The 24301-nt window shown below is 40.2% G+C and overlaps 1 protein-coding gene across 3 annotated transcripts in view; it reads right to left on the reverse strand.

Moving 5' to 3' along the window:
• Positions 1-24301, reverse strand: part of LOC126414214 (major facilitator superfamily domain-containing protein 6) — a 228131-nt gene that overhangs the window by 23211 nt on the left and 180619 nt on the right. For all 3 annotated transcript variants that reach the window (XM_050083328.1, XM_050083327.1, XM_050083329.1), the window contains 2 exons: positions 12557-12672; positions 2494-2739 (listed from right to left, as the gene is read on the reverse strand). In XM_050083328.1, the coding sequence (XP_049939285.1) occupies positions 2494-2739; positions 12557-12672 (362 nt within the window). The remainder of the gene's footprint in view (positions 1-2493; positions 2740-12556; positions 12673-24301) is intronic.

The following is a 24301-nucleotide window of genomic DNA, read 5'->3' on the forward strand; positions in this document are numbered from 1 at the left end:
ATTGAAATATTAGCGTCCTTAAATTTGTGTTTTCTATTCATTTCAGTTCAAAAATGCTGTCTTGTTGGTTTGACAGCCTTTGTAAATGTCAATCTGGCTGAAACTAGTTGTGAACAAGTAAAATTAACACAGCAGGAACACTTTCATACTAAATTTGCTGATAATCACTTTTTTTTATGATCAAATGGAAATTTGTCAGGACCTGCTGGACCAATACAACCCTGAAGGTGACAATTTTCTAAACACCACTGTCACTGGAGATGAGATGTGGTTCCACCACTATGAGCCAAATCCCAAAGACAGACCACGGACTGACATGATACGAATTCTTCAACAAAGAAAAAGTTCAAAAACAGCCGTCTTCAGGCGAACTAATGCGCACTGTCTTCTAGGATAGCCAGGTGCGGTTCTGTTTGATGTTTTGGGCCCTAAAGCAACTGTCAATTGAGAACACTACAACATGACACTGACCAGGATGAAATCCCAAATTCCCAGAATCAGGCTAGAGAGGACAAAAGGACAAACTTCTTGCAACATGATAATGCCAGGTACTACAAAAGTTTTCAACCCAACTCCTTGACAGATTTGGCTGTAATAACCTTCCATACCATCCATGCAGTAATGATTAACAGCTTCAAACTTCCATCTTTTGCAGCCTATGAAAGATACTGTGTGGTCAACAGTAGCCAGACCTTTATCTTTAGATCAATGCAATGAGAGATTAATACAGAATTTCTTGAATAATTCACCTGTGTGTTTATTAAATTTTTATTCAGCTGCCCTCACAGAATTTTAGACATGATGTTTCATTTAACTTCATCTGGTAAGCATGAGTTTTGATTCCACAGTAACTATACTTGTGTCATCAGTCAGCATCACAGTTTCTGAACTGTCATTTAACCAAGTTATGAATGTTGTCATGACCAGAACCAATCCAAGAACATTTTTACACACAAGTGACTTATCATTCAGTGTCCTCTGTTTTCCTCGACTTTATACACATTCAGCCATGTCAGTTTTCGCTGTTGATTGTGATATGCACTGTACTGTATAGAAATCTTGCACTTGGGTGCCCACAGTTCCCCTCTCAGTGTGGCACCCCAAGTGGTGGCTTGTGTCACTTAGGCCTTAAACCAGCCCTGATCGTGACCATCAGCACCTGCCATTTGACATTTCCTGCTGGCAAAGGCATACCCTATATTTTTCCACTTGTTAAGGTCTTCAACTAAATTTCTCATATTTTTTTCCTCCTCCTTTTATTATACCAACAACGATCTCAAAGCGTGTGTGTGTGTGTGTGTGTGTGTGTGTGTGTGTGTGTGTGTGTGTGTGTTCTATGACATTCCTCATGCTGCAATACTAATTTGAAGAAGGCTGTGAACAACAGCTGAAACCAGTAATTGTAAAAATAAAATTAATGTCTGTTGTCTCATATAATAAATGAAGAAAAAAATTTTTTAGTCACTGCTTTCTCCAAATCAGTGATTACTCTTAACTTTGAATCAAACGTTCTCGGTTTTCCAGCTGCGTCAGTTTCAATAAACTGCTCGATCTTTCGATGGCCATCTCTGCCATCGTCGTCAGGAGTTCATTGAACAATGATGGCGGAAATGGCCATCAAAAGCTTGAGCAGTTTATTCGAATTGACGCAGCTGGAAAACTGAGAACGTTTTATTCATGTGTGCTGTCGCGAAAGACTCCAAGGATACATACTCTTAACTTTTCTAATTTCTTGAAATCCAGGAAAGAATTTTCTTGATCCATCTGCCATCTGTTAACCTGCCTACATGCCCCTCCCACATCTCTGTTTCACCTTCATTACAGATGTAATTATGTCTTCCAGCCCAGTCTCCTCTGTGATCCATAGTCACTACCCTACCCCTCCTGCTCCCCTCCCATGTCTCTCATAGCAATTTCCAACATGGATCCCTCTATCGCTCATTTAGCAACCCTCAGTGTTTGAATAGTTTTTGCAGTAAGAATACATGTCTCATTGCCATGTATCAAAACAGGTACTACATACGGACTGCTTACTAACTGCTCTCTTGAAGAACATAAAAAAGCTTTGTTTCAAAGCATCAGTTAAGTTTACCAAAAGCACTCCAGGTCATTTTTACTCTTCTCTTTATACCTTTCATTGTTCACCCACTCATTGTCTAAAACTGTCAGACATCACCTGGTTTTATGACTTCATTATTTATTTGTACTATTTTTCCTCAATTTGTTGATCATAAATTACTTCAGTCTTATTATAATTGATTTTTAAATCTACTGTCAAACTTTCTATATTAAGTTATTGCATTAGAAAGTGAGTTTCCTCCCTTCTAGAGATAGAACCATAGTTTATGAATAACATGAGATATAGTCAACTGTAATACAACTCACTGCTTTCTTGCCAGAAAAATTTACAACTATTAATGATAGAGGCAAAGGTGTTACTAAATAAAACAGATAACATTTTATCATTAAGAATAAAAGACTGTAAGTACTAACCAAAACCATCATCCATGCCAGCTACAATTCCCTGCATTGTAGCAGATGCTCCTGGCGGTGAGACAGCACTGGCATAAGCAACTATTGTTGTATAGCACATTGCATATGTAGGACCTTGCATGAACAGTTCAATTGGCAACACCCACCATGGTGAGGGAATCAGTGATATAAGAGATAATCGAAGGGCATATGCCAAGAAGCAAAGTGTCAGTGAATGTCCATATCCTATAAGCTTCAAGATTTTACCTGAAACAAATAAATAAGGCAACCATTAAAATACAATAAATACAAGCACAAGGGAGGGGGGGGGAGAGGGAGGGGGAGACAGAGAGAGAGAGAGAGAGAGAGAGAGAGAGAAGAAAAAGCTAAATTCCATCAGGATACAGTCTCAAAACGTAATTCTAACTTTTGAAAGAGAAAAAGAGTATAAATACAGCCAAGGCAATACCATAGTTTCATCTTTATACAAAACTATTGCTTTATTCTTCAATGTAATTTGAATAAAATAATTAATAGGTCCAGAAGCTTACTGGTATGGTATCTTTAACATGTGAGCATGAACCATTTGTATCCTTTGGATTAATCATAAATTATTGATAGCTCTATTAAAATGTACAATTTCACACTGGTGTGGTATGAAAAAATTCCTAGTTTACAGAGATTAAAACTGTAAAACAATGCTATACTTCTTATAGTTAATTTATGTGAATATCGTTTATTATCGGTTTGATGATCTCTCCAGTACACTATAAATGAAAATCAGTGTCTCTTTTACTGTGGTTACATTAGCCATTGACAGGTGGGAAATCATATGGGAATCTACATCCATCTACACTCCTGGAAATGGAAAAAAGAACACATTGACACCGGTGTGTCAGACCCTCCATACTTGCTCCGGACACTGCGAGAGGGCTGTACAAGCAATGATCACACGCACGGCACAGCGGACACACCAGGAACCGCGGTGTTGGCCGTCGAATGGCGCTAGCTGCGCAGCATTTGTGCACCGCCGCCGTCAGTGTCAGCCAGTTTGCCGTGGCATACGGAGCTCCATCGCAGTCTTTAACACCGGTAGCATGCCGCGACAGCGTGGACGTGAACCGTATGTGCAGTTGACGGACTTTGAGCGAGGGCGTATAGTGGGCATGCAGGAGGCCGGGTGGACGTACCGCCGAATTGCTCAACACGTGGGGCGTGAGGTCTCCACAGTACATCGATGTTGTCGCCAGTGGCCGGCGGAAGGTGCACGTGCCCGTCGACCTGGGACCGGACCGCAGCGACGCACGGATGCATGCTAAGACCGTAGGATCCTACGCAGTGCCGTAGGGGACCGCACCGCCACTTCCCAGCAAATTAGGGACACTGTTGCTCCTGGGGTATCGGCGAGGACCATTCGCAACCGTCTCCATGAAGCTGGGCTACGGTCCCGCACACCGTTAGGCCGTCTTCCGCTCACGCCCCAACATCGTGCAGCCCGCCTCCAGTGGTGTCGCGACAGGCGTGAATGGAGGGACGAATGGAGTCGTGTCGTCTTCAGCGATGAGAGTCGCTTCTGCCTTGGTGCCAATGATGGTCGTATGCGTGTTTGGCGCCGTGCAGGTGAGCGCCACAATCAGAACTGCATACGACCAAGGCACACAGGGCCAACACCCGGCATCATGGTGTGGGGAGCGATCTGCTACACTGGCCGTACACCACTGGTGATCGTTGAGGGGACACTGAATAGTGCACGGTACATCCAAACCGTCATCGAACCCATCGTTCTACCATTCCTAGACCGGCAAGGGAACTTGCTGTTCCAACAGGACAATGCACGTCCGCATGTATCCCGTGCCACCCAACGTGCTCTAGAAGGTGTAAGTCAACTACCCTGGCCAGCAAGATCTCCGGATCTGTCCCCCCATTGAGCATGTTTGGGACTGGATGAAGCGTCGTCTCACGCGGTCTGCACGTCCAGCATGAATGCTGGTCCAACTGAGGCGCCAGGCGGAAATGGCATGGCAAGCCGTTCCACAGGACTACATCCAGCATCTCTACGATCGTCTCCATGGGAGAATAGCAGCCTGCATTGCTGCGAAAGGTGGATATACACTGTACTAGTGCCGACATTGTGCATGCTCTGTTGCCTGTGTCTATGTGCCTGTGGTTCTGTCAGTGTGATCATGTGATGTATCTGACCCCAGGAATGTGTCAATAAAGTTTCCCCTTCCTGGGACAATGAATTCACAGTGTTCTTATTTCAATTTCCAGGAGTGTATATACTTACCCCACAAGCCACCAAACAATGCATGGCTGATGGTACCTTGCTTGTATATGAGCCCTAATTTCTTTTATCTTGTCTTCATGGTCCTTACATGAGGTGTACATTGGTGTCAGTAAAATTATTCAGAAGTCAGTTGCAAATGTTCATTCTCTAAATATTTTCAGTAGAGTTTCATGAAAAAATCATCATCTTTCCTCTAGTGATTCCCACTCGATTTCATGGAGCGTTTGCACAATATTTGCTTGTTGATTGAAACTACTGGTAACAAAGTCTCTGTAAAAAATGCCTCTGAATTGCTTTGATGTCTTCATTTAATCTGAGCTTGTGGGGATTCCAAACACATGAACAGTATTCAAGAATGAGTCACACAGGGGTTCTACATATCTTTTAAAGGTGAGCTACTATTTACCAAAATTCTCCATTCACCTTCTGTGGTCAAGTGGAAGGCTCATATCCTAGGCTCAAATGATTCTGTTATGATCTTAATTGCAGATTTCTTGAAGGCTACTATCAGATGGAGAAATGTAGGATCCTTCTTAGTAAGTTCTATACAGAGGTTAATACTGTTGTAATAGGTCAAGCATGCACTTCTCATAGGAAATAATTACTACTGCATCAGAAAATGTGTGGAATCCTCATCTGAGCTTTTTAGGGTAGAAATCCCCCTACAGGCCCAACATGTTATGCCTGAATTTCATAAAGGGAAGAGTATTGGCCCTATTAACTGCAGATAGTAGCATTTGTATGCTACCAGCCACAAGTTGTGCATATTGGAATAGTCATATGATAATGTGGTTAGCTGCAAAATAAGTGGAGAATTGTGATGAATGAGCTTTGTGGATAATTCAGCAGCAGCAACAGTGTGTGACAGATAATTCTTGGAAAAGATCACCTCAAGAAATATCACAATGCCCAATGGCAGTGCTGTGTCAAGGTGAATGATACTCTTTCTAAACAAGCATTCACCCGAACTATGGAAGCAGTTACTTCAGTACAGGATGAAGGCAATGATGGTAATGACATGATGGCTTATTGTGGCAACAGAAATAAGCAGCTGCCAAATGGTGATTTGTTCATACCCCTGCAGTGAGGAAGGCAATGAGACACCATCTCATTAGATTCCCTAACAAACAAAGCAAAGATGAGTGTTTTCCCCGGAAAAAAAATTTGAATAAAATATCTGGGAGTATGCGTGCGAAACCATTTGAAGTGGAATGATCATATAAAATTAATTGTTGGTAAGGCAGGTACCAGGTTGAGATTCATTGGGAGAGTCCTTAGAAAATGTAGGACATCAACAAAAGAGGTGGCTAACAAAACACTCGTTTGACCTATACTTGAGTATTGCTCATCAGTGTGGGATCCGTACCAGATCGGGTTGACGGAGGAGATAGAGAAGATCCAAAGAAGAGCGGCGCGTTTCGTCACAGGGTTATTTGGTAACCGTGAGAGCGTTACGGAGATGTTTAGCAAACTCAAGTGGCAGACTCTGCAAGAGAGGCGCTCTGCATCGCGGTGTAGCTTGCTCGCCAGGTTTCGAGAGGGTGCGTTTCTGGATGAGGTATCGAATGTATTGCTTCCCCCTACTTATACCTCCCGAGGAGATCACGAATGTAAAATTAGAGAGATTAGAGCGCGCACGGAGGCTTTCAGACAGTCGTTCTTCCCGCGAACCATACGCGACTGGAACAGGAAAGGGAGGTAATGACAGTGGCACGTAAAGTGCCCTCCGCCACGCACCGTTGGGTGGCTTGCGGAGTATAAATGTAGATGTAGATGAAAAAAATTTCTGGAAGCAAAATACTTCTACTATCAGATTTCCTGGCAATAGGACAACCCCAAGAAAGGGGCTATCAAATTACATGATTGATACATGGAATATGAGGTCATTATGTTACTGTGGAAAACTATAAAGTGCTAAAATGGAAAAGAAGAAATTACAAGTTGATTTGATGGGTATGATTGAAATTAAATGACTTGCAAAAGGAGGTATCTGGAGAGATAATCTAGTGTAATTTTCTCTGGAGATTGAAACAGAGTAACAAGAATAGGAATAGAATGAAAGCTTTCATAACCAGATGACATAGCTGCTGGTAAACATTTCAGAATGTGAGGTTGTGGTCCAAGAAACTCTTCTGTCCCTGATGTTTCACCCGTGACTGTGCTGGACATCCACAGAGGCACTCTTCCACTGAGTCTTGCCGACTGAGGGCAACATATATACTGTAGATAAGGGGGTGTGGTCAAAGTACACATTATGAGCAGAGACAATCCTTACCAAAGATAAAACTTAACTATCGATTGTCGTCTTGTCAAAGATCAAATTGTCAAGTGATTCTGCAGACTACTGTCCATACATCTCTAAGTTTCATTGCCTTATCTTTCCTATTAAAATTATCCTCATGATTATAAATTTCAATGGCTTCTCTACACAGTAGTGGATAATAATTTAATGTTGTACATAAAATTTCTATTTCAGAAAACTTAACTTCATGGTTTCCTGACTGAACAGCATGCTCTGCTACAGCTGATTTCTCTATTTTTCTTAGCTGGCTCTTGGTATTTCCAATATAAAATTTATTACAAGTACACAGAATTTTGTATACACCACATGTTGGAAGAGGAGGGCGTTTGTCCTTCACAAATTGGAGTACTTGACTTCTTTTCTTTGTTGGTCTGAAGACCGGTCTGATGTCATGTTTCTGTAAAATCTTACCAATCTGATCCATTACTTTTTTAATAAAAGGGAGGGAAACTGTTCTTCCATCATCATGGTTCATCCTTGTTCTTCAGTCTTCTGTTCCTTGGTCTCAAAATTCTCTTTACCTCTTTCTCTGAGTATCCATTTTTCTTGAAGGCTTGCTTCAGATGTTTTATTTCAGCATCCAGGTATTCCAGTGTGCCTATCCATTTGACTCTATTGACAAGAATTTTAATGACACCTCTCTTTAGTTGCGGATATGATTGGATCTGAGAATGTTCAGTGCAGTCCTGTATGAAACATCAGGAACAGAAGAGTTTCTTGGACCACAATCTCACATTCTGAAAGGTTTACCAGCAGCTGAGAGTAGGAATAATTCTTACTAAAGAGTTTGGGAAATGAGTAAAAAATTATTTGCAGAATAGTGACAGAAAAAGCTTGGTAAAACTTCAGGCATACTCATTTGATTTAATTGTTATTCAGGTTTACGTCATGCCAACTGTGGGACACTCAAATGAAGAAACTGAAGAAATAAATGAACAAGCAGATGCAGTTTTGACCTTGTAAATGAAAAGGAGAAGGTTATTGTCATTGGATACTGAAATGCAGTAATTGCAAAGAATCCAGACAAAAATATTGCTGGAAATTTTGGGCTGGGGAAAAGAAATAACAGAACAGTGGCTGGTTGATTTTTGCCAAAAAGAAGGAAATGACAATACCAATTCACTGTTCCAACAGGAGAAGAGGATGAGATACACGTATATGGTGCCAGAGGATACAGGCCGATACCAAACTGATAACGTTATTGAAAAAAAGAGTCAACAACAACCAACCAAGTTCATAATAAGACTCGATGTGACAATACTCTGCAAACCACCATGAGGTGCATGGTAGAGGATAAGTCTCATTGTGCCAGTTATTAGGGTTTCTTCGTGTTCCATTCACGTATGGAGCATGGGAAGAATGATTGACTGAATGCCTCTGTGCAGGCAGTAATTATTCTAATCTTATCTTATTGATCCCTATGCAAGCGATATGTAGTACATTCCTAGAGTCATCGTCTAAAGCTGATACTGGGAAATGAGGAAGATATGATTGGAAAGAAGGATATGCAATAGTAATGAGTGTGTACATGAGCATTGGTAGTAATTATTGTTGCTTAATTGTCTGCTGAAGCTGGAGATGTTATTCAGTTCTCTAATGTAAAGAAGGGGGGAGGGGGGGAGGGGGTGTTTACTCCAGAGTTGGGTTCCTGCTACTGAGAAGGACTTTGAGAAAGTGGCTGAATGATGGTGTAAAACAGAAAAGATTTTGCTCTGGTGTGTCGTTCAGAAGAATGTGTTAAGGTTGAGGAGATTGGCAGTGTATGCTAAGACAGTAGAGAAGTCAGAGGGCATGGGAATGTCTGTATTAGTTGTAAACAGCCAGGATAGCTGTGCATATGATAATGAAATTTAGTCAAAGTAATGAACATCACAAACATAACGAACACACACACATTCATAATCAGTTCCAGGTGCTGTGAGCCTTGCAGGAAAAGATCACTGTAATCAATAATTGGAGGTGTTTGTATAACTTTCTTTTTAGGTCAAGAGGGAGGAGCTTTTATATTTGTGTAGGTCATGGGAAGTGCTAATGCCTTCTTGCACATTGCAATTACATGTCCAATTTAGATTTCCATATATTATTACTCCTAGACTCTTTGCTGAGTGAGAGGAGTTGATATTTGTACCATTTAGGGTTAAATATCGTTGGGATTTACAGTATTTCAAGCTAATGAGCCTTGAAAGATCAATCAGTACCACTTGGGTTTTGGACGGATTTAGGTTTAACCATTTGTGTTGCACCCATTTTGAGAGTGGACACTGGTCAGCACTGAGATTATAGATAGCTGTCTTAATGTTTATTTGTTTTGCACTTAGATACAATTGGAACGATCAGCGTGCATGTAGTATTTGCAGCAAGACAAAACTGATGGCACATCGACATACAGGACCTAATACCAAACCCCAGGGGACACATGATACTATTTGGTTCCATTATGACTTCATGATGCCAGACATCATGCATTGATGATGAGATGTCAGGTCTGAGTGAAACCATCACACTGCACATGGCAAGAAATTTAGGTTTGTAAGTTAGGCAAGTAAAATGTCAAAGTCAACAAAGTCAAAGGCTTTGATGAAGTGTAAGACATGCATGATAGTTGCCTCTTGTGCATCCACGACAAGCTTCAGGTCATGTGTTACCATTATTAAGGCAGATGTTGCGCTGTAGTGTTTACAGAAACCTGATTCGTATTCATCTAGTATGTTGTTTTGGTTAGGTAGTTTGTTAGCTGGTATAGGGATTATATATTCTAAGGCCTTGAACAGTGCAGGAAGAATACAAATAGGTAAGTAATCAGGGGGTACTTTGGCAACATCTCTTTTGGTAGTGGCTTAACCAGTCCCTGTTTTCAGCCCTCAGGGAAAATACTTGTGGTTAAGAAGTGACTGAATAATCTTTTATAGTTGGCAGTAGACAATGAAGGTTTAGCAGAAGACCAGAAGTAATACATAGGGAAGTTGTGTGGCAGACCTAGGATGAAGGATGAGTTAATGGAAAAGGCAAAGATGTATCACAGGATGAACTTGAACCAAAAATACTCTGAATAGATTTCAATAAAGTGGTGGAAAACTAAATCTAAAAAAAATCTCCTGGTTACTATGCTCCAAGCACCAGATGACAAAACAAAAAGTTTTCTGTATGAGTTCATCGGAGAGAGGTATGAAAAAAGAGAAAGCCCTGAAGATCTCTAAAGATCAGTCCTTGTGTCAGTACCAAAGAAAACAACATCAGACTAGTGCAAAGACTATCAGACCCTAAGATCATAAGCCATACACCTCCAAGATACTTAGGAAGATCATAAGCAACAGAATATCAAATAAAATTTATCACAACCTTGCTGAAGATCAATTTAGATGCAGGGAAGATAGAGCAGCAATAATACTGTGTGAAGAAAATGCTCAGAACTAATAAACCACAGTTTATAGCCTTTATTGATTTAAAAAAGGCTTTCAACAATGTAGGACATTCCTATCCACTATAGAAAATAAACAATTTTTTCAGCCTTCAGTTGCAAGGTAATTTTTACTAGTTTACCTAGGTTTCGATTCCAGTAATGGAATCTTCTTCAGAACAAAAAAATTAAATTATTTTGAGAACCAAACACTGGCCCTGTCACAGATTATAAATTAAAACAATAAAGATGCTTAATCATAAGATTACGTCTGTCAAAATTAAAACCATTAAGGCAAACGTAGACAAAGCTACGCCGGCCAGAAATAAGGACCACATGCCAAGAAACAGTTGGACCACATGGTCACTGAGCATGCTGCCCAATACAATGTTCTTCATTTTAATGGCTGCTTCACAGCCTGTGCCACCTGGATCCTTCCTAATAACATCAGCTTTTGTGAATTGCACAGGTCGTAACCCTCCCTGCAATATATCCTACATTCCTTTAGCCCTCCTGGCCTCAACCTTTGTTAGGCATTGTCCTTCACATACCTATCCCCTTTCCTGTTCCCACTCCAGCACTACACAGCCCTTTATTCCACCAACACACCTACAGAATTTTTATTTCTCTCCTTTTCTACTGAAAATTGCCACTGTATGTGATTTTTAATCTGAGAAACCTCCCTGAGGGAGGAAGCTTCGGAGTTGGTATTACTGTAAAAGCAGTAGCTTGTGATGGTATTAATTTCAACCCACAACACACATGTACATGTCGTTTTGGAATTGATAATTTATGATCTGAGCACAAAAAAATCTTTGTTATAGGCTACACCATGATTTTTCAAAGCAATATTTCAGGAAAAAAGTGTCCTATATTCTCGCAAATATGGTAATAGAGAACTGTTTATGTTCACTGATTATGTATCTGCAGCTTACTACAATGCGCTTCCTGTCTCCAAATCCATGAAAAGAACCCACAATGCCCCACTTGGGAGAGCCCAGTATCCTGACAACTAAAGAATGGCTATCCCATCCCCCTGTAGCTGTAGCAGTATACAAAGAAGTCACAACATTAGAAAATGAAGCACAATATAGGAAGACCTCCAGAGTATTGACTCTTTGTTCAGGGATTGACAGCTGACCCTCATAATAAACACTGTGACACACTGTGACTAAATGGGCAGAAAGAACTATCAATGTACAATTACACAGTTGTTGAACAATCACTGGAAATAGTCACATCAATTAAATATATGGGAACGTGTATAAGGAGTGATTAAAGTGAAAGGCTCGCATAAAACTAATTCTAGCAATGGCAGATGTCAGAATGAGATTCAGTGGAACAAGCTTCAGGACATGTAGTCTACCTGTGAAGTAGTTCACTCAATATCTGCAAGTTCTTTATCCATCTGGGACTCCTGCCAGATAGGATCTGTAGAACAAATAGAGAAGGTTCAAAGAAGACAAGCGCATCTCATCTCGGGTTCAGTACAACATGCAGTCACCATACTGTTAATATTTCATGATTGTACATTCCTAGAACAGTCAACCAAAACATTGCTTCCTCCTATCTATGTGTAATAAAAAGATTATGAAGGTAAAATAAAGAGGGTCAAGCTCACACAGAATTTTCCAAAATTTTTTAGTTTCTCCATGTTTGGATGATGCTGATCCAAAAAATTATTCTTCTCATGCACCATTTACAACAGGAACAAGAAAGGGGGGGACAGCAACATTTGTACACAAAGAACCATCTACCACACTCCATAAAATGACCTGTGGAGCATAGTATAGATGTAGAAAATATCCTAATAGGTGATTAATAGTTCCAGGTAGTTTGTTTCTTACAGTTCTTGTGTCCTGTAATTGTCCCTTGAAGATATTCAAGTCCGAAACTTTATGAAGAAGAAATTTCAAATATATTTCCACACATAGCAAATGAGAATGATAAAATCATATGTTACTGTAATAACTGTGCACACCATCCAGTAAGTTAAAGACTGTTTTACATATAATTTCTGTTTCATGACAGCAAAATGCTCATTCCAGGAATGACATCTATCGTTATTGTGACAACAGTTACCTGAAATGACAGTTACCTGATATGGAAAAGAATATCACTTCACCGACCAATGTCTCAGCTGCTATTGTGAGACCCTCAAGCAGTTTCATATTACTCATGCCACCTCCCATCATTGCTAGGTCTTCTAAGTACCTTAAAAGGAGGCGGATATTTGAAAATGTACAAGTTTAATATACTGAAAGCAAATCACATATAATACACTAAGAGTGTAAACAAATGCATACAGGTGGCATTTCAAGAACAGAAAGTACAAAGTCCACATGAAATACTAAATTGATATAAACATAAGATGATGAATACTAATTAACTATTTCCACAATTACTGCAGATGCCCAAAATGATCAGTACCAGTGCCCAAATTCAATGGAATTGCAATATAAGCAATAACATTCTCTTCTCAGATCACTGCTAGGACAGCTTGCTAAGTGGCATCATAAATTTAACTCCAGTCACATTTTATGTGAAGAGCATGGAGGAAATTCAATTGAACCTATCTTCAGTCCAGTTACCATCATATTTTATAGTACATTCACACAATCATTCTAATATGGCTGAATTTCAACTACATACTGAAGTTTCAATTATCATTTTAAATTTTTGACTTTTTTCTTTGATTGACAATATTACTACAGTTCCAATGACTAGCTGCATGGAAATGGCAACATACTATTTTTAATTATATGTATTGGAAGAATGTTATATTTCAGAAAAGGAAGATTAGAGGAGAATGCAGGCTTTCTCAGCGAATCTCAATAAAATCTTCTCAGGTTGACGGCCGAGTCAATGTGTTGTTTTCCAGTAATGTTTCAGCAAGTTTCTTACTTGCCATCTTCAGGTGAAGTGTCAGGTTCATGTCTCATCCGGATCTTCATAGCCGCTGGACCACGGGCTTCTCTGCATCCTCAGCGCCAGTTGGGCCAATCAGGCGTGAGCGGAATCGGCGCGGCGGCGCGTGGTGGGGAAAGGGAGCCGCAGGCATTGGGTCCTGGCATCTCGTCTCGGTGTGGCCTGTTTATTCCATCTGCCGCCACCGACCTGCCCCCATCGGTGTGCTCTCATCTCATTCGTGATAATGTTGTGTTCCACGTACTGCGGGATAGTGGCTTCCAACTCAGCAGCGCGTGGAACACAACATTATTGCAAATGAAACAAGAGCGCACCGATGAAGGCAGGTTGGTGGCGGCGGATGGAATAAACAGGCTGCACCGAGACGAGATGCCAGGAGCTGACGCCCGCCGCTCATATTTTATAGTACATTCACACAATCATTCTAATATGGCTGAATTTCAACTAAATACTAAAGTTTCAATTATCATTTTAAATTTTTGATTTTGTTCTTTGATTGACAATATTACTACAGTTCCAATGACTAGTTGCATGGCAAACTTGCAGAAACGTTGCTGGAAAACAACACATTGACTCGGCTGTCGACCTGAGAAGATTTTATCAAGGAAGATCAGAGTAAATATATTGTCAAGAGGTTATATTTCAGTCTACCATCTATTAGTTGTCATCTAATATAGAATCCAGGTCCATAGGAGACTGGAGGACTGCCTCCTGTTAGCAACTAAAATAAAATTAACTAATGTGGGACACACAGCTGGTGCCAAGTCACAAGCACTGTACACTGCCGAGTCATATTTCTAGAGAACAAACCCACTCATCAGGAGAATGTGTTTGATATGAAAGTGTGTTAATACCACTCCACTGCAGTTCTGTTATTGGGAAGAGCTCCACAACAATTGAGTGGTTGACTTCACCAAGCGCTATTTGTTACCTTTAACTTCCAGCCTCTTTTCCTCCCAACAACACATGAGCTTTTGCCTTGGACACAATATCACGGCATACAGAGGGAGCCACTGTTGATTGCACACCTTGGCTGCTGCATCCACCAACTCTTTCCTCTAAAGCCTAACATGGCAAAATGTCCTCTCATTCTCTAGATGCCGTATGCAAAAGAGGGTGTCCTGGATGTCCTGGGGTGTTTTCTCTATTGGGTGCATGCAGGGAGTCAGAACAGACAAGGAACTTTGCAGCTCAGATAGATCTCATCTGCTCCAAGCCTCTATATTATCTGTATATAATATAATACGAGTACACATTGAATTCAATTGGTAAGCTTATCTTGACAGCAGAATAGCCTATTTTTACCCTGCTCGGACCTATCAATGTAGATGCATGTATCTGCAGAATTGGTTTACAATATTGTGAAATACAGTTTTAAAAACATAGGTTGGAGTACCATATTTCCTGAATTTTGTTAGTTTCAAAGTAATATTGGGACTTAAAAGCAGCCTGTGTGAGCAATGACTACAACCCACGAGCCATTAGGCCTGGTGTCAGATGGAATCCAAATGGCTTTGCTTGTTGTGGGCAGTCTGCCAAAGCCATTTTCATGGGTGGTCACTCAACAAAGTGGAATACCATTGACTGTTGATCAGCTAACAATCTACATGCCTGATGGCCCACGTGTAGTTACCAGTGGATGGATAGGTACCAGCCTCACCACAAAAGCAGTCCGCCCCCGGTAGCTGAGTGATCAGCGTGACAGACTGTCAATCCTAAGGGCCCGGGTTCGATTCCCGGCTGGGTCGGAGATTTTCTCCGCTCAGGGACTGGGTGTTGTGTTGTCCTAATCATCATCATTTCATCCCCATCGACGCGCAGGTCGCCGAAGTGGCGTCAAATCAAAAGACCTGCACCAGGCGAACGGTCTACCCGACGGGAGGCCCTAGCCACACGACATTTCATTTCATTTCATACCACAAAAGCAGAAAATGGGGCTGATCCTACAGGCAACCATTGCTAGATTTAACCTCCACGGTGGATGGCATCTAAGGTCCTTAATATGAAAGTCTTGCTTATCTGTATAACTGTTGTCCATAATAAGACTACCCTGAACAAACGTCTATAGAATGGGTAAGTGCATTCTGTTGGCTCCCCAATATCTATGACTAAGGCACTTGCAAATGTCAATTGCTTTGAGAGTGAGTGCTTGAAAGTCTCTCAAATGTGGTATCCATGTGAGCTTTTCATCAAAAATTAGGCCCAGTAACCTCACCATATGTCTGACACTTGAAAGTTCTGTACCTCAGTATCAGTGCAGGTGGGTTACATATGTGGGTAGTGGATCCCCACTTTCTCTGCCAAGTATTTGAATCTTGGGCATGTAGTCCACTCCTCCAATCTATTTAACACCTTTTGTAACTGATACATGGAAGTTGCAACATTAGAGGACAAGCAAAATCTATCATATAACTCAATTTTTGTGCTCTACTGGTCAAATGGAGTATTGCAAGAATTTTGGAAAGTTGCCACTTCAGATTTCTTGCTGTCCATTTTAGGTCATTTTGACACACAACATTCCACCACTGTGCCACATGGTGGTCATTGAAACATGTACAAAGCTCACAGTTAAAGAGAACTCGGGAAACCCAGGTTCATCATGTTCATATCCAGCCAAAAGCTTATTTTCCTGAGATGTTCTCAGCATGGTTAAAGGAATTTATTATGCAAAGAATATCTCTTACCTTTTGATAGTGACATGTTGCACAATAATGTGAGCGACATGTCATTTGATCTCGCAAGCAGTTTTACTTATGTAGCTTCTTAAAGTAGTCATGCTGTGCCTTCTTTCAAATGGATAAAATGGAAATTATTTGGTATTGACAGTTTACTGCTAGCAGCAGTTTGTAGCAGAGTGCTGCTTCAGTGTCAACAATGGCAACTGCATTCAAGTATGGTTTTCCTGAAGATGATTCATGTGAAAGACTTAACAGCAACTACTCATGACAAATACTGAGAATCACACAACACTGCATTTGACGACTAGTCATCAGAAGTGCAAGACAGTCACTGGCTCTACAGGCATGTTGGAAGGAAAAATGTGGTACGTTTTACAGGAAGAATTACTTGTGCAGGATAGTGACTCTGTTTCAACAAAATATTTCCAAGTTAAAATTCAAAATTTCTCTGAACCAATTTTAATTGCATGTGATGGCAAGTTTTATGCTACTAGTATTCAAGGTTGCAAATAAAATTTTGAATTGTCACCTCACTTTCTAACCATTATTCCAAGTTGAGCTACAATTTAATTTCTGTGAGCCATAGGGCTTCGTCAACTTGGGAAATTCCCTCATTACCATTGTTGGTCATCATTCGATGCTATGCCATGCCATTGTGTGATAATTGCAAGTATAATAACAATGGACTTTGATAGGCAATGAGACACTGTGTGTGTGTGTGTGTGTGTGTGTGTGTGTGTGTGTGTGTGTGTGTGTGTGAGAGAGAGAGAGAGAGAGAGAGAGAGAGAGAGGAAAAAAAAAAAAAGAAAAGAAAAAACACAGTATCAATGAGCCATGTTGGAATTTGTGAACCCATACAAATACCTGGGTGTAACACTTTGTAGGTATATGAAATGGAATGATCACATAGGTTCAGTTGTGGGTAAAGCAAGTGGTAGACTTCAGTTTATTGGTAGAATACAGAAGAAGTGCAATCAGTCTACAAAGGCGATTCCATACAAATCACACATGTGACTGGTTGTAGAACATTGCTGAAGTGTGTGGGACCCGTACCAGATAGGAATAAAGGGTACATTTATTACATACAGAAAAGGGCAGCATGAATGGTCACAGGTTTGTTTAATCCATGGGAAAGTGTCACATAGATACTGAAGGGACTGAATTGGAAGACTCTTAAAGATAGATATAAACTATCCCAAGAAATTGTATTAACAAAGTTTCAGGAAGTGGCTTTAAATGATTACTCTAGAAATTTTCTACAACCCCCTTTGTTAAGATTAAAATAATTACTGCATTCATAGAAGCATTCAAACAGTTATTCTTCACGCAGTCCAAACATGAATGGAATAGGAAGAAACCATGTTGATAATATTCGTACCTCCAGGTGGGGACTATTCAGGAGGATGTTGTCATCAGGAGGAACAAAATTAATGTTCTACAGATCAGAGCATGGAATGTTAGATCCCTTAATTGTGCAGGTAGATTAAAAAATTTAAAAAGGAAAATGGATAAGCTTAAGTTAGATATAGTGGGAATTAGCAAAGTCTGGTGGCAGGATGATGGTGACATCCTCCTGAATAGTTCCCACCTGGAGATACAAATATTATCAACATGGTTTCTTCCTATTCCATTCATGTTTGGACTTGTCAGGTGAATACAGGGTTATATATACAAAATCAAATAGGGGTAATGCAGGAGTAGGTTTGATAATGAATAAGAATATAGGAATGCATTTAACATACTACAAACAGCCCAGTGAATGCATAATTGTGGCCAAGATAGACACAAAGCCAACAACCATGACAACAGTATAGGTTTATATGCCAACTATCTCTGTAGATGATGAAATTGAAGGAATGTATGAGGCAATAAAAGAAATTATTCAGATGGTTAAGGGAGATGAAAATTTAATTGTGATGGGGGACTGGAATTTGATAGTAGGAAAAGGAAAAAATATTAAGTGAATATGGACTGGGGGGAAAAGGAATGAAGGAGGAGGCCATCTAGAAGAATTTTTCACAGAGTATAATGTAACCATCACAAATTCTTGGTTTAAGAATCATGAAAGAAGACTGCATATGTTGAAGAGACCTGGAGACACCAGAAGGTCTGATTATATAATGGTAAGACAGAGATCTTGAAACCAGATTTAAAATTGTAAGACATTTCCAGGGACAGATGTGGACTCTAACCACAATGCATTGGTTATGAACTGTAGATTACAGCTGAAAAAATTGTGAAAAAGGTAGGAAATTAAGGAAATGGGACCTGTATCAGTTCAAAGAATGAGGAGTAGATAATATGACAAAACGTTTCCCTCTGGTGTGCAAGATGTATGAGACAGGTGAAATATCCTCAGACTTCAAGAAGAATATAATAATTACCATTCCAAAGAAGGCAGGTGCTGACAGGTGTGAAAAATTACTTAAGAATCAGTTTAATAAGTCATGGTATGCAAAATACTAACATGAATTTTCTACAGAAAAATTGAAAAAGCTGATCTGAGGAAGATAGGTTTGGATTTTGGAGAAATGTAGGCACATGTGAAGCAATACTGACCCTATAGCTTACTTTAGAAGACAGGTTAAAGAAAGGCAAACCTACATTTATACCGTTTATAGACTTAGAGAAAGCTTTTGACAATCTTGACTGGAATAATCTCTTTGAAATTCTGAGGGTAGGAAGGGCAAAGTACAAGGAGCAAAACGGTATTTACAACTTGTACAGAAACCAGATGGCAGTTAGAAGAGTCGAGGGGCATGAAAGGGACGCAGGGGTTGAGAAGGGAGTGAGACAGGTTTGTAGCCTATCCCAGATGTTATTCAATTTGTACATTGAGCAAGCACTAAAGGAAACCAAAGAAAAATCTGGAGTAGAAATTAAAGTTCAAGGAGAAGAAATAAAAAACTTTGAGATTTGGCAATGACATTAAAATTCTGTCACAAATAGCAAAGGACTTGGAAGAGCAGTTGAATGAAATGGGCAGTATTCTGAAAGGAGGCTACAAGATGAACATCATCAAAAGCAAATTAAGTATAATGGAATGTAGTCAAATGAAATTGGGTGATGCTGAGGGAATTAGAGCAGGAAATTAAACACTTGAAGTAGTAGATTAGTTCTGCTATTTGAGCAGCAACATAACTGATGATTGATGAAGTAGAGAGGATATAGAATGTAGACTGGCAATGGCAAGAAATATGTTTCTGAAGAACAGAAATTTGTTAATATCAAGTTTAGATTTAAGTGTTAGGAAATATTTTCTGAAGGTATTTGTATGGAGTGTAGCCATGTCAAAGTGAAACATGAATGATAAACAGTTTAGACAAGAAGAGAATAGAAACTTTTGAATTTTGGTTCTGCAGAAGACTGCTGAAGAACAGATTGTAGATCACATAACTTATGATGAGGTACTGAATAGGATTGATGAGAAAAGAAAATTGTGGTATAATCAGACTAGAAAAATTGGTAGGCTGATAGGACACATTCTGAGACAATAAGGGATCACAAACTTAGAAGTGGAGGGAACTGAGGGAGGGGGTTAACAATCACAGTGAAACCAAGAGATGAATACAGCAACCAGGTTCAGAAAGATGTAGCTTGCAGTAGTTATTTGGAGATAAGATGCTTGCACAGGCTAGAGTAGCATGGACAGCTGCATCAAACCAGTCTTCTGATTGAAGACCACACCAACAGAGCTTTAAGTAAATTCATTGCTATGTACCAGCCGGGGTGGCCGAGCGGTTCTAGGCCACGCAACCGCTCTGGTCGCAGGTTCGAATCCTGCCTCGGGCATGGATGTGTGTGATGCCCTTAGGTTAGTTAGGTTTAAGTAGTTCTAAGTCCTAGGGGACTAATGACCTCAGAAGTTAAGTTCCATAGTGCTCAGAGCCATTTGAACCATTGCTATGTGATAAATCCTTGTGTGCATGTTGCACTCAGTTATTCATACAGTTATGTGAAGAGAAATGACCTGGAGCATCAGAACCCAAGGGCAATTACGAAGATTCCTAAGGTCAGTGAGCACATCATAAGTAACCATGACAGAGCAACAAAGTTCATAATAATGCAGTGCTGTTGTTCAGCTTTCTGAACATTATATCACATAACTGTTTTTGAAGCAGAATCTCATGGTGATTGGTAACAAAACAACTCAGAACATTTCTTCCCATCAATGAACAATTCAAATCATCCTACGTTAAGAAGCCTTTCACTTTCCCTAATACTTCCCTGACCAGTCCAGGAAATGGTAATTTGCTGAGAATTCCCAATTTTTCTAACATATTGTCATTCTGTTATTGAAAAACTTTGTGTAAAATTGGTGCCGTATTTGTTGCACATAAACTAAAAGCAAATGCAGAAATTAATTTCTTAGCAGTGTTTCTATATTTTTTAAAAAATTTTCCTACTGATTTTTTCCACCAATTTGTTGCTGTGGGTGAGGTCTGGGATCAGTGCTTCAATTTATAAATGAGATAGCAATTAAAACAATGTGTGGAATCCAATGACACTGCACTAAAGGAAATGCTGTCAATGTCAGCGACAGAAAAGATTTTGGCCAGTGTTTTCTCAGATACAAATGTGATTTTTCTTATTGATTGTCTTAAAAAGGACAGCCTATTGAAGGATTTTGGACCAATTAGATGAAAAAATGCACAAGAAGGTACTTGTACCACAAAAGAAACAATCAACTTTCATCATCACAACATACTTGTTTGCAAAGCTATTTAGGTAAGGGAAAACAAGCCGGGGGATTATAATGTGATTTGTTGGAGCATACATCATATTCATTAGATTTGGCACTAGCTGATCTCACTTTATTTCCACACTAAAAAAAAGTGTGTTACCAGAGACTGTTTCAAATCAATACACAGGGTGTTACAAAAAGGTACGGCCAAACTTTCAGAAAACATTCCTCACACACAAATAAAGAAAAGATGTTATGTGGACATGTGTCTGGAAACGCTTAATTTCCATGTTAGACCTCATTTTAGTTTCGTCAGTATGTACTGTACTTCCTCGATTCACCGCCAGTTGGCTCAATTGAAGGAAGGTAATGTTGACTTCGGTGCTTGTGTTGACATGCGACTCATTGCTCTACAGTACTAGCATCCGGCACATCAGTACATAGCATCAACAGGTTAGCGTTCATCACAAATCTGGTTTTGCAGTCAGTGCAATGTTTACAAATGCGGAGTTGGCAGATGCCCATTTGATGTATGGATTAGCACGGGGCAATAGCCGTGGCGCGGTATGTTTGTATCGAGACAGATTTCCAGAACGAAGGTGTCCCGACAGGAAGACGTTTGAAGCAATTGGGCAGGTATTGTTGGTGATGTCTTGATTGGGCCCCACGTTCTTCCACCTACGCTCAATGGAGCACGTTATCATGATTTCATACAGGATACTCTACCTGTGCTGCTAGAACACGTGCCGTTACAAGTACGACACAACATGTGGTTCATGCACGATGGAGCTCCTGCATATTTCAGTCGAAGTGTTCATACGCTTCCCAACAACAGATTCGGTGACCGATGGATTGGTAGAGGCGGACCAATTCCATGGCCTCCACGCTCTCCTGACATCAACCCTCTTGACTTTCATTTATGGGGGCATTTGAAAGCTCTTGTCTACGCAACCCAGGTACCAAATGTAGAGATTCTTCGTACTCGTATTGTGGACGGCTGTGATACAATACGCCATTCTCCAGGGCTGCATCAGCACATCAGGGATTCCATGCGACGGAGGGTGGATGCATGTATCCTCGCTAACGGACATTTTGAACATTTCCTGTAACAAAGTGTTTGAAGTCACGCTGGTACGTTCTGTTGCTGTGTGTTTCCATTCCATGATTAATGTGATTTGAAGAGAAGTAATAAAATGAGCTCTAACATGGAAAGTAAGTGTTTCCGGACACATGTCCACATAACATATTTTCTTTCTTTGTGTGTGAGGAATGTTTCCTGAAAGTTTGGCCGTACCTTTTTGTAACACCCTGTATATAACAAGCATAGTACAGACATTGGTAACACAGATTGGTGCGTGTATAGAAGTGCCCTCTACTGGGAAACAGGAAGGAACTTACGATAGTCATTACTGTGTATTTTGCAGACCTTCTACAAGTGCACTTAAAGGATGCAATCCATTTACTAGAAAACTGTAAGCAAATATGAACAATATGGCCACACAAATGAAGAATTTTTAGAAAAGTATATACAGTTTTCCTAAAACAGTCTTTTGCCACCTGTCTGGAAAAATTTATCCTTGCTCATATAACCTAGCTATTGTATGGACAACACAGTGTTCCTTTTGAAGAAATGATTAAAGCTGAACTTTCAAACTATTGCTCCTCTTTGGATATTGCTGGAGACAGCTGAAAAGTTCAACATTGTAAATGATTGTTCTCTCAATAATTATTTTCATTTACATTTTTTATGGTAAACTACAATGTCTGACAAAAAAAGTGAAGAATCCACCACTGACAGGTATGCATCAGGGGACAATCAAATGAAAACAAGGCATACTATATACTAAGCATGGCTTGGACATTAATACTGCAGGAAGGTATGTGTATAGAAGAGCCCTCTAATGGGTATTAAAAATGATAAGTGCGACCACTGTGTCATTTGTCTGTTTGGCATGCTCAATGTGAGGTCAGTGAGAAAAAAAGGAACAGCAAGGTGTAGTGCAGTTTTCACTGCAGAAGGAGTGTTAGAAATTGAAATACATGCCAAAATGTCTGCTATGTGTGTCAAACACATTATGTCACATGTACATATTTTTTCAAGGAATAAACAATTGTGAGGTGGTCAGGCATTACTGAAAGATAACAGTTAGCTAGGGCAGACTTATCAGGTCATTATCCCCTTATGTCATTGTTGTGGTAGAGGCTGCAAACAGAAACGACCAACAGTGGATGATGGAAGACTATCAACTCATGTTGGTCATCAGTCATGCCATCATGACAGAGCATCTAAGTTCTAGAAAATATATGTACAGTGGATTTCCAACAGCTTGACAGAAGAGCAGAAGTTGAAGAGAATGTCGACATCATGGGAGCACCTGTAACAGCATCACGATGATGAATATCATATCTTGTCATGTATTGTCATGGAATATGAAACATGGTGTCATTTTGAGTCGCAGAGCAATTATCAGATCCAACAATGGAACCACATGGATTCACCCCAGCTGAAAAAATGCAAAGCTGTGCATGGCAGCTCCAGCAAAGTCATGATATTTTTCTTTCACTGCAAGGGCCCACTACTCATTGACTTTCTGGAACACAGAGCTACAATTAACCCACAGTGGTATGTGGACACTTTGCAAAAATCAAAATGCAACATCAAGTCCAGACACTTAGGAATGTTGACCAACAGCATCATTCTGCTTTTAGGATAATGCCCCCTCTCGTGTTGCCCAGGTTGGTTCGATTACTCTGCAGAAGTTTTGCTGGAAAGCCCTTATACATCCTCCACACAGTCCCAATCTCTCCCCATGTGATTTCCATTACTTTAGAGCCCTGAAGAAGGACATCTTTGACTGTCTGTCTGCTTCAGATGAAGAGCTGCATGCCTGGGTACAATCATGCTTCCATAGGCAACCACACATTTTTCCATCAAGGCATTGACTATCTTGTCTCTCAGTGGGGTAAATGTATGAACAGTTATAGCAGTTACTTTTGAAACAATTAACAATTTACTTACATTTTACACTGACTTGTTTTCATTTTAATGTCCATTTTAATGCTTAGTGTTGTAATTCTCTGTGACAGGTAGGATGACCACAAGCAAGTATTAATGTTGTTTATGTTATGATCTGTTTGAGCCCACATGCTGCAGCTCAAAGGGTCTGCAACCAGTTCATCACGCTTGACTGCCATGTTCCCTCTCATCCGCCATACTACTCTGCTTTTAGGATAATGCCCCCTCTCGTGTTGCCCAGGTTGGTTCGATTACTCTGCAGAAGTTTTGCTGGAAAGCCCTTATACATCCTCCACACAGTCCCAATCTCTCCTACTCTTCCACTTCACACATTCACCACAATGCAGCAACCATGGCTGGGTGGCCTCTTTCAAGATGATTTCACCACCTCCTCCTTGATAGGGAAGGAATGTTATATATAAGCCATAGGCTGTGTATGTCCACTGCCAGTCCAATATCTCCATACTGTGTAGTTGTCTACACATTGCTTGCAAATGTTTCTCTATTGGAGATTGTATCGTGTGACGAGGGCCTGCC

Source organism: Schistocerca serialis, chromosome 1 (assembly GCF_023864345.2).
Source record: "Schistocerca serialis cubense isolate TAMUIC-IGC-003099 chromosome 1, iqSchSeri2.2, whole genome shotgun sequence".
NCBI lineage: Eukaryota > Metazoa > Arthropoda > Insecta > Orthoptera > Acrididae > Schistocerca > Schistocerca serialis.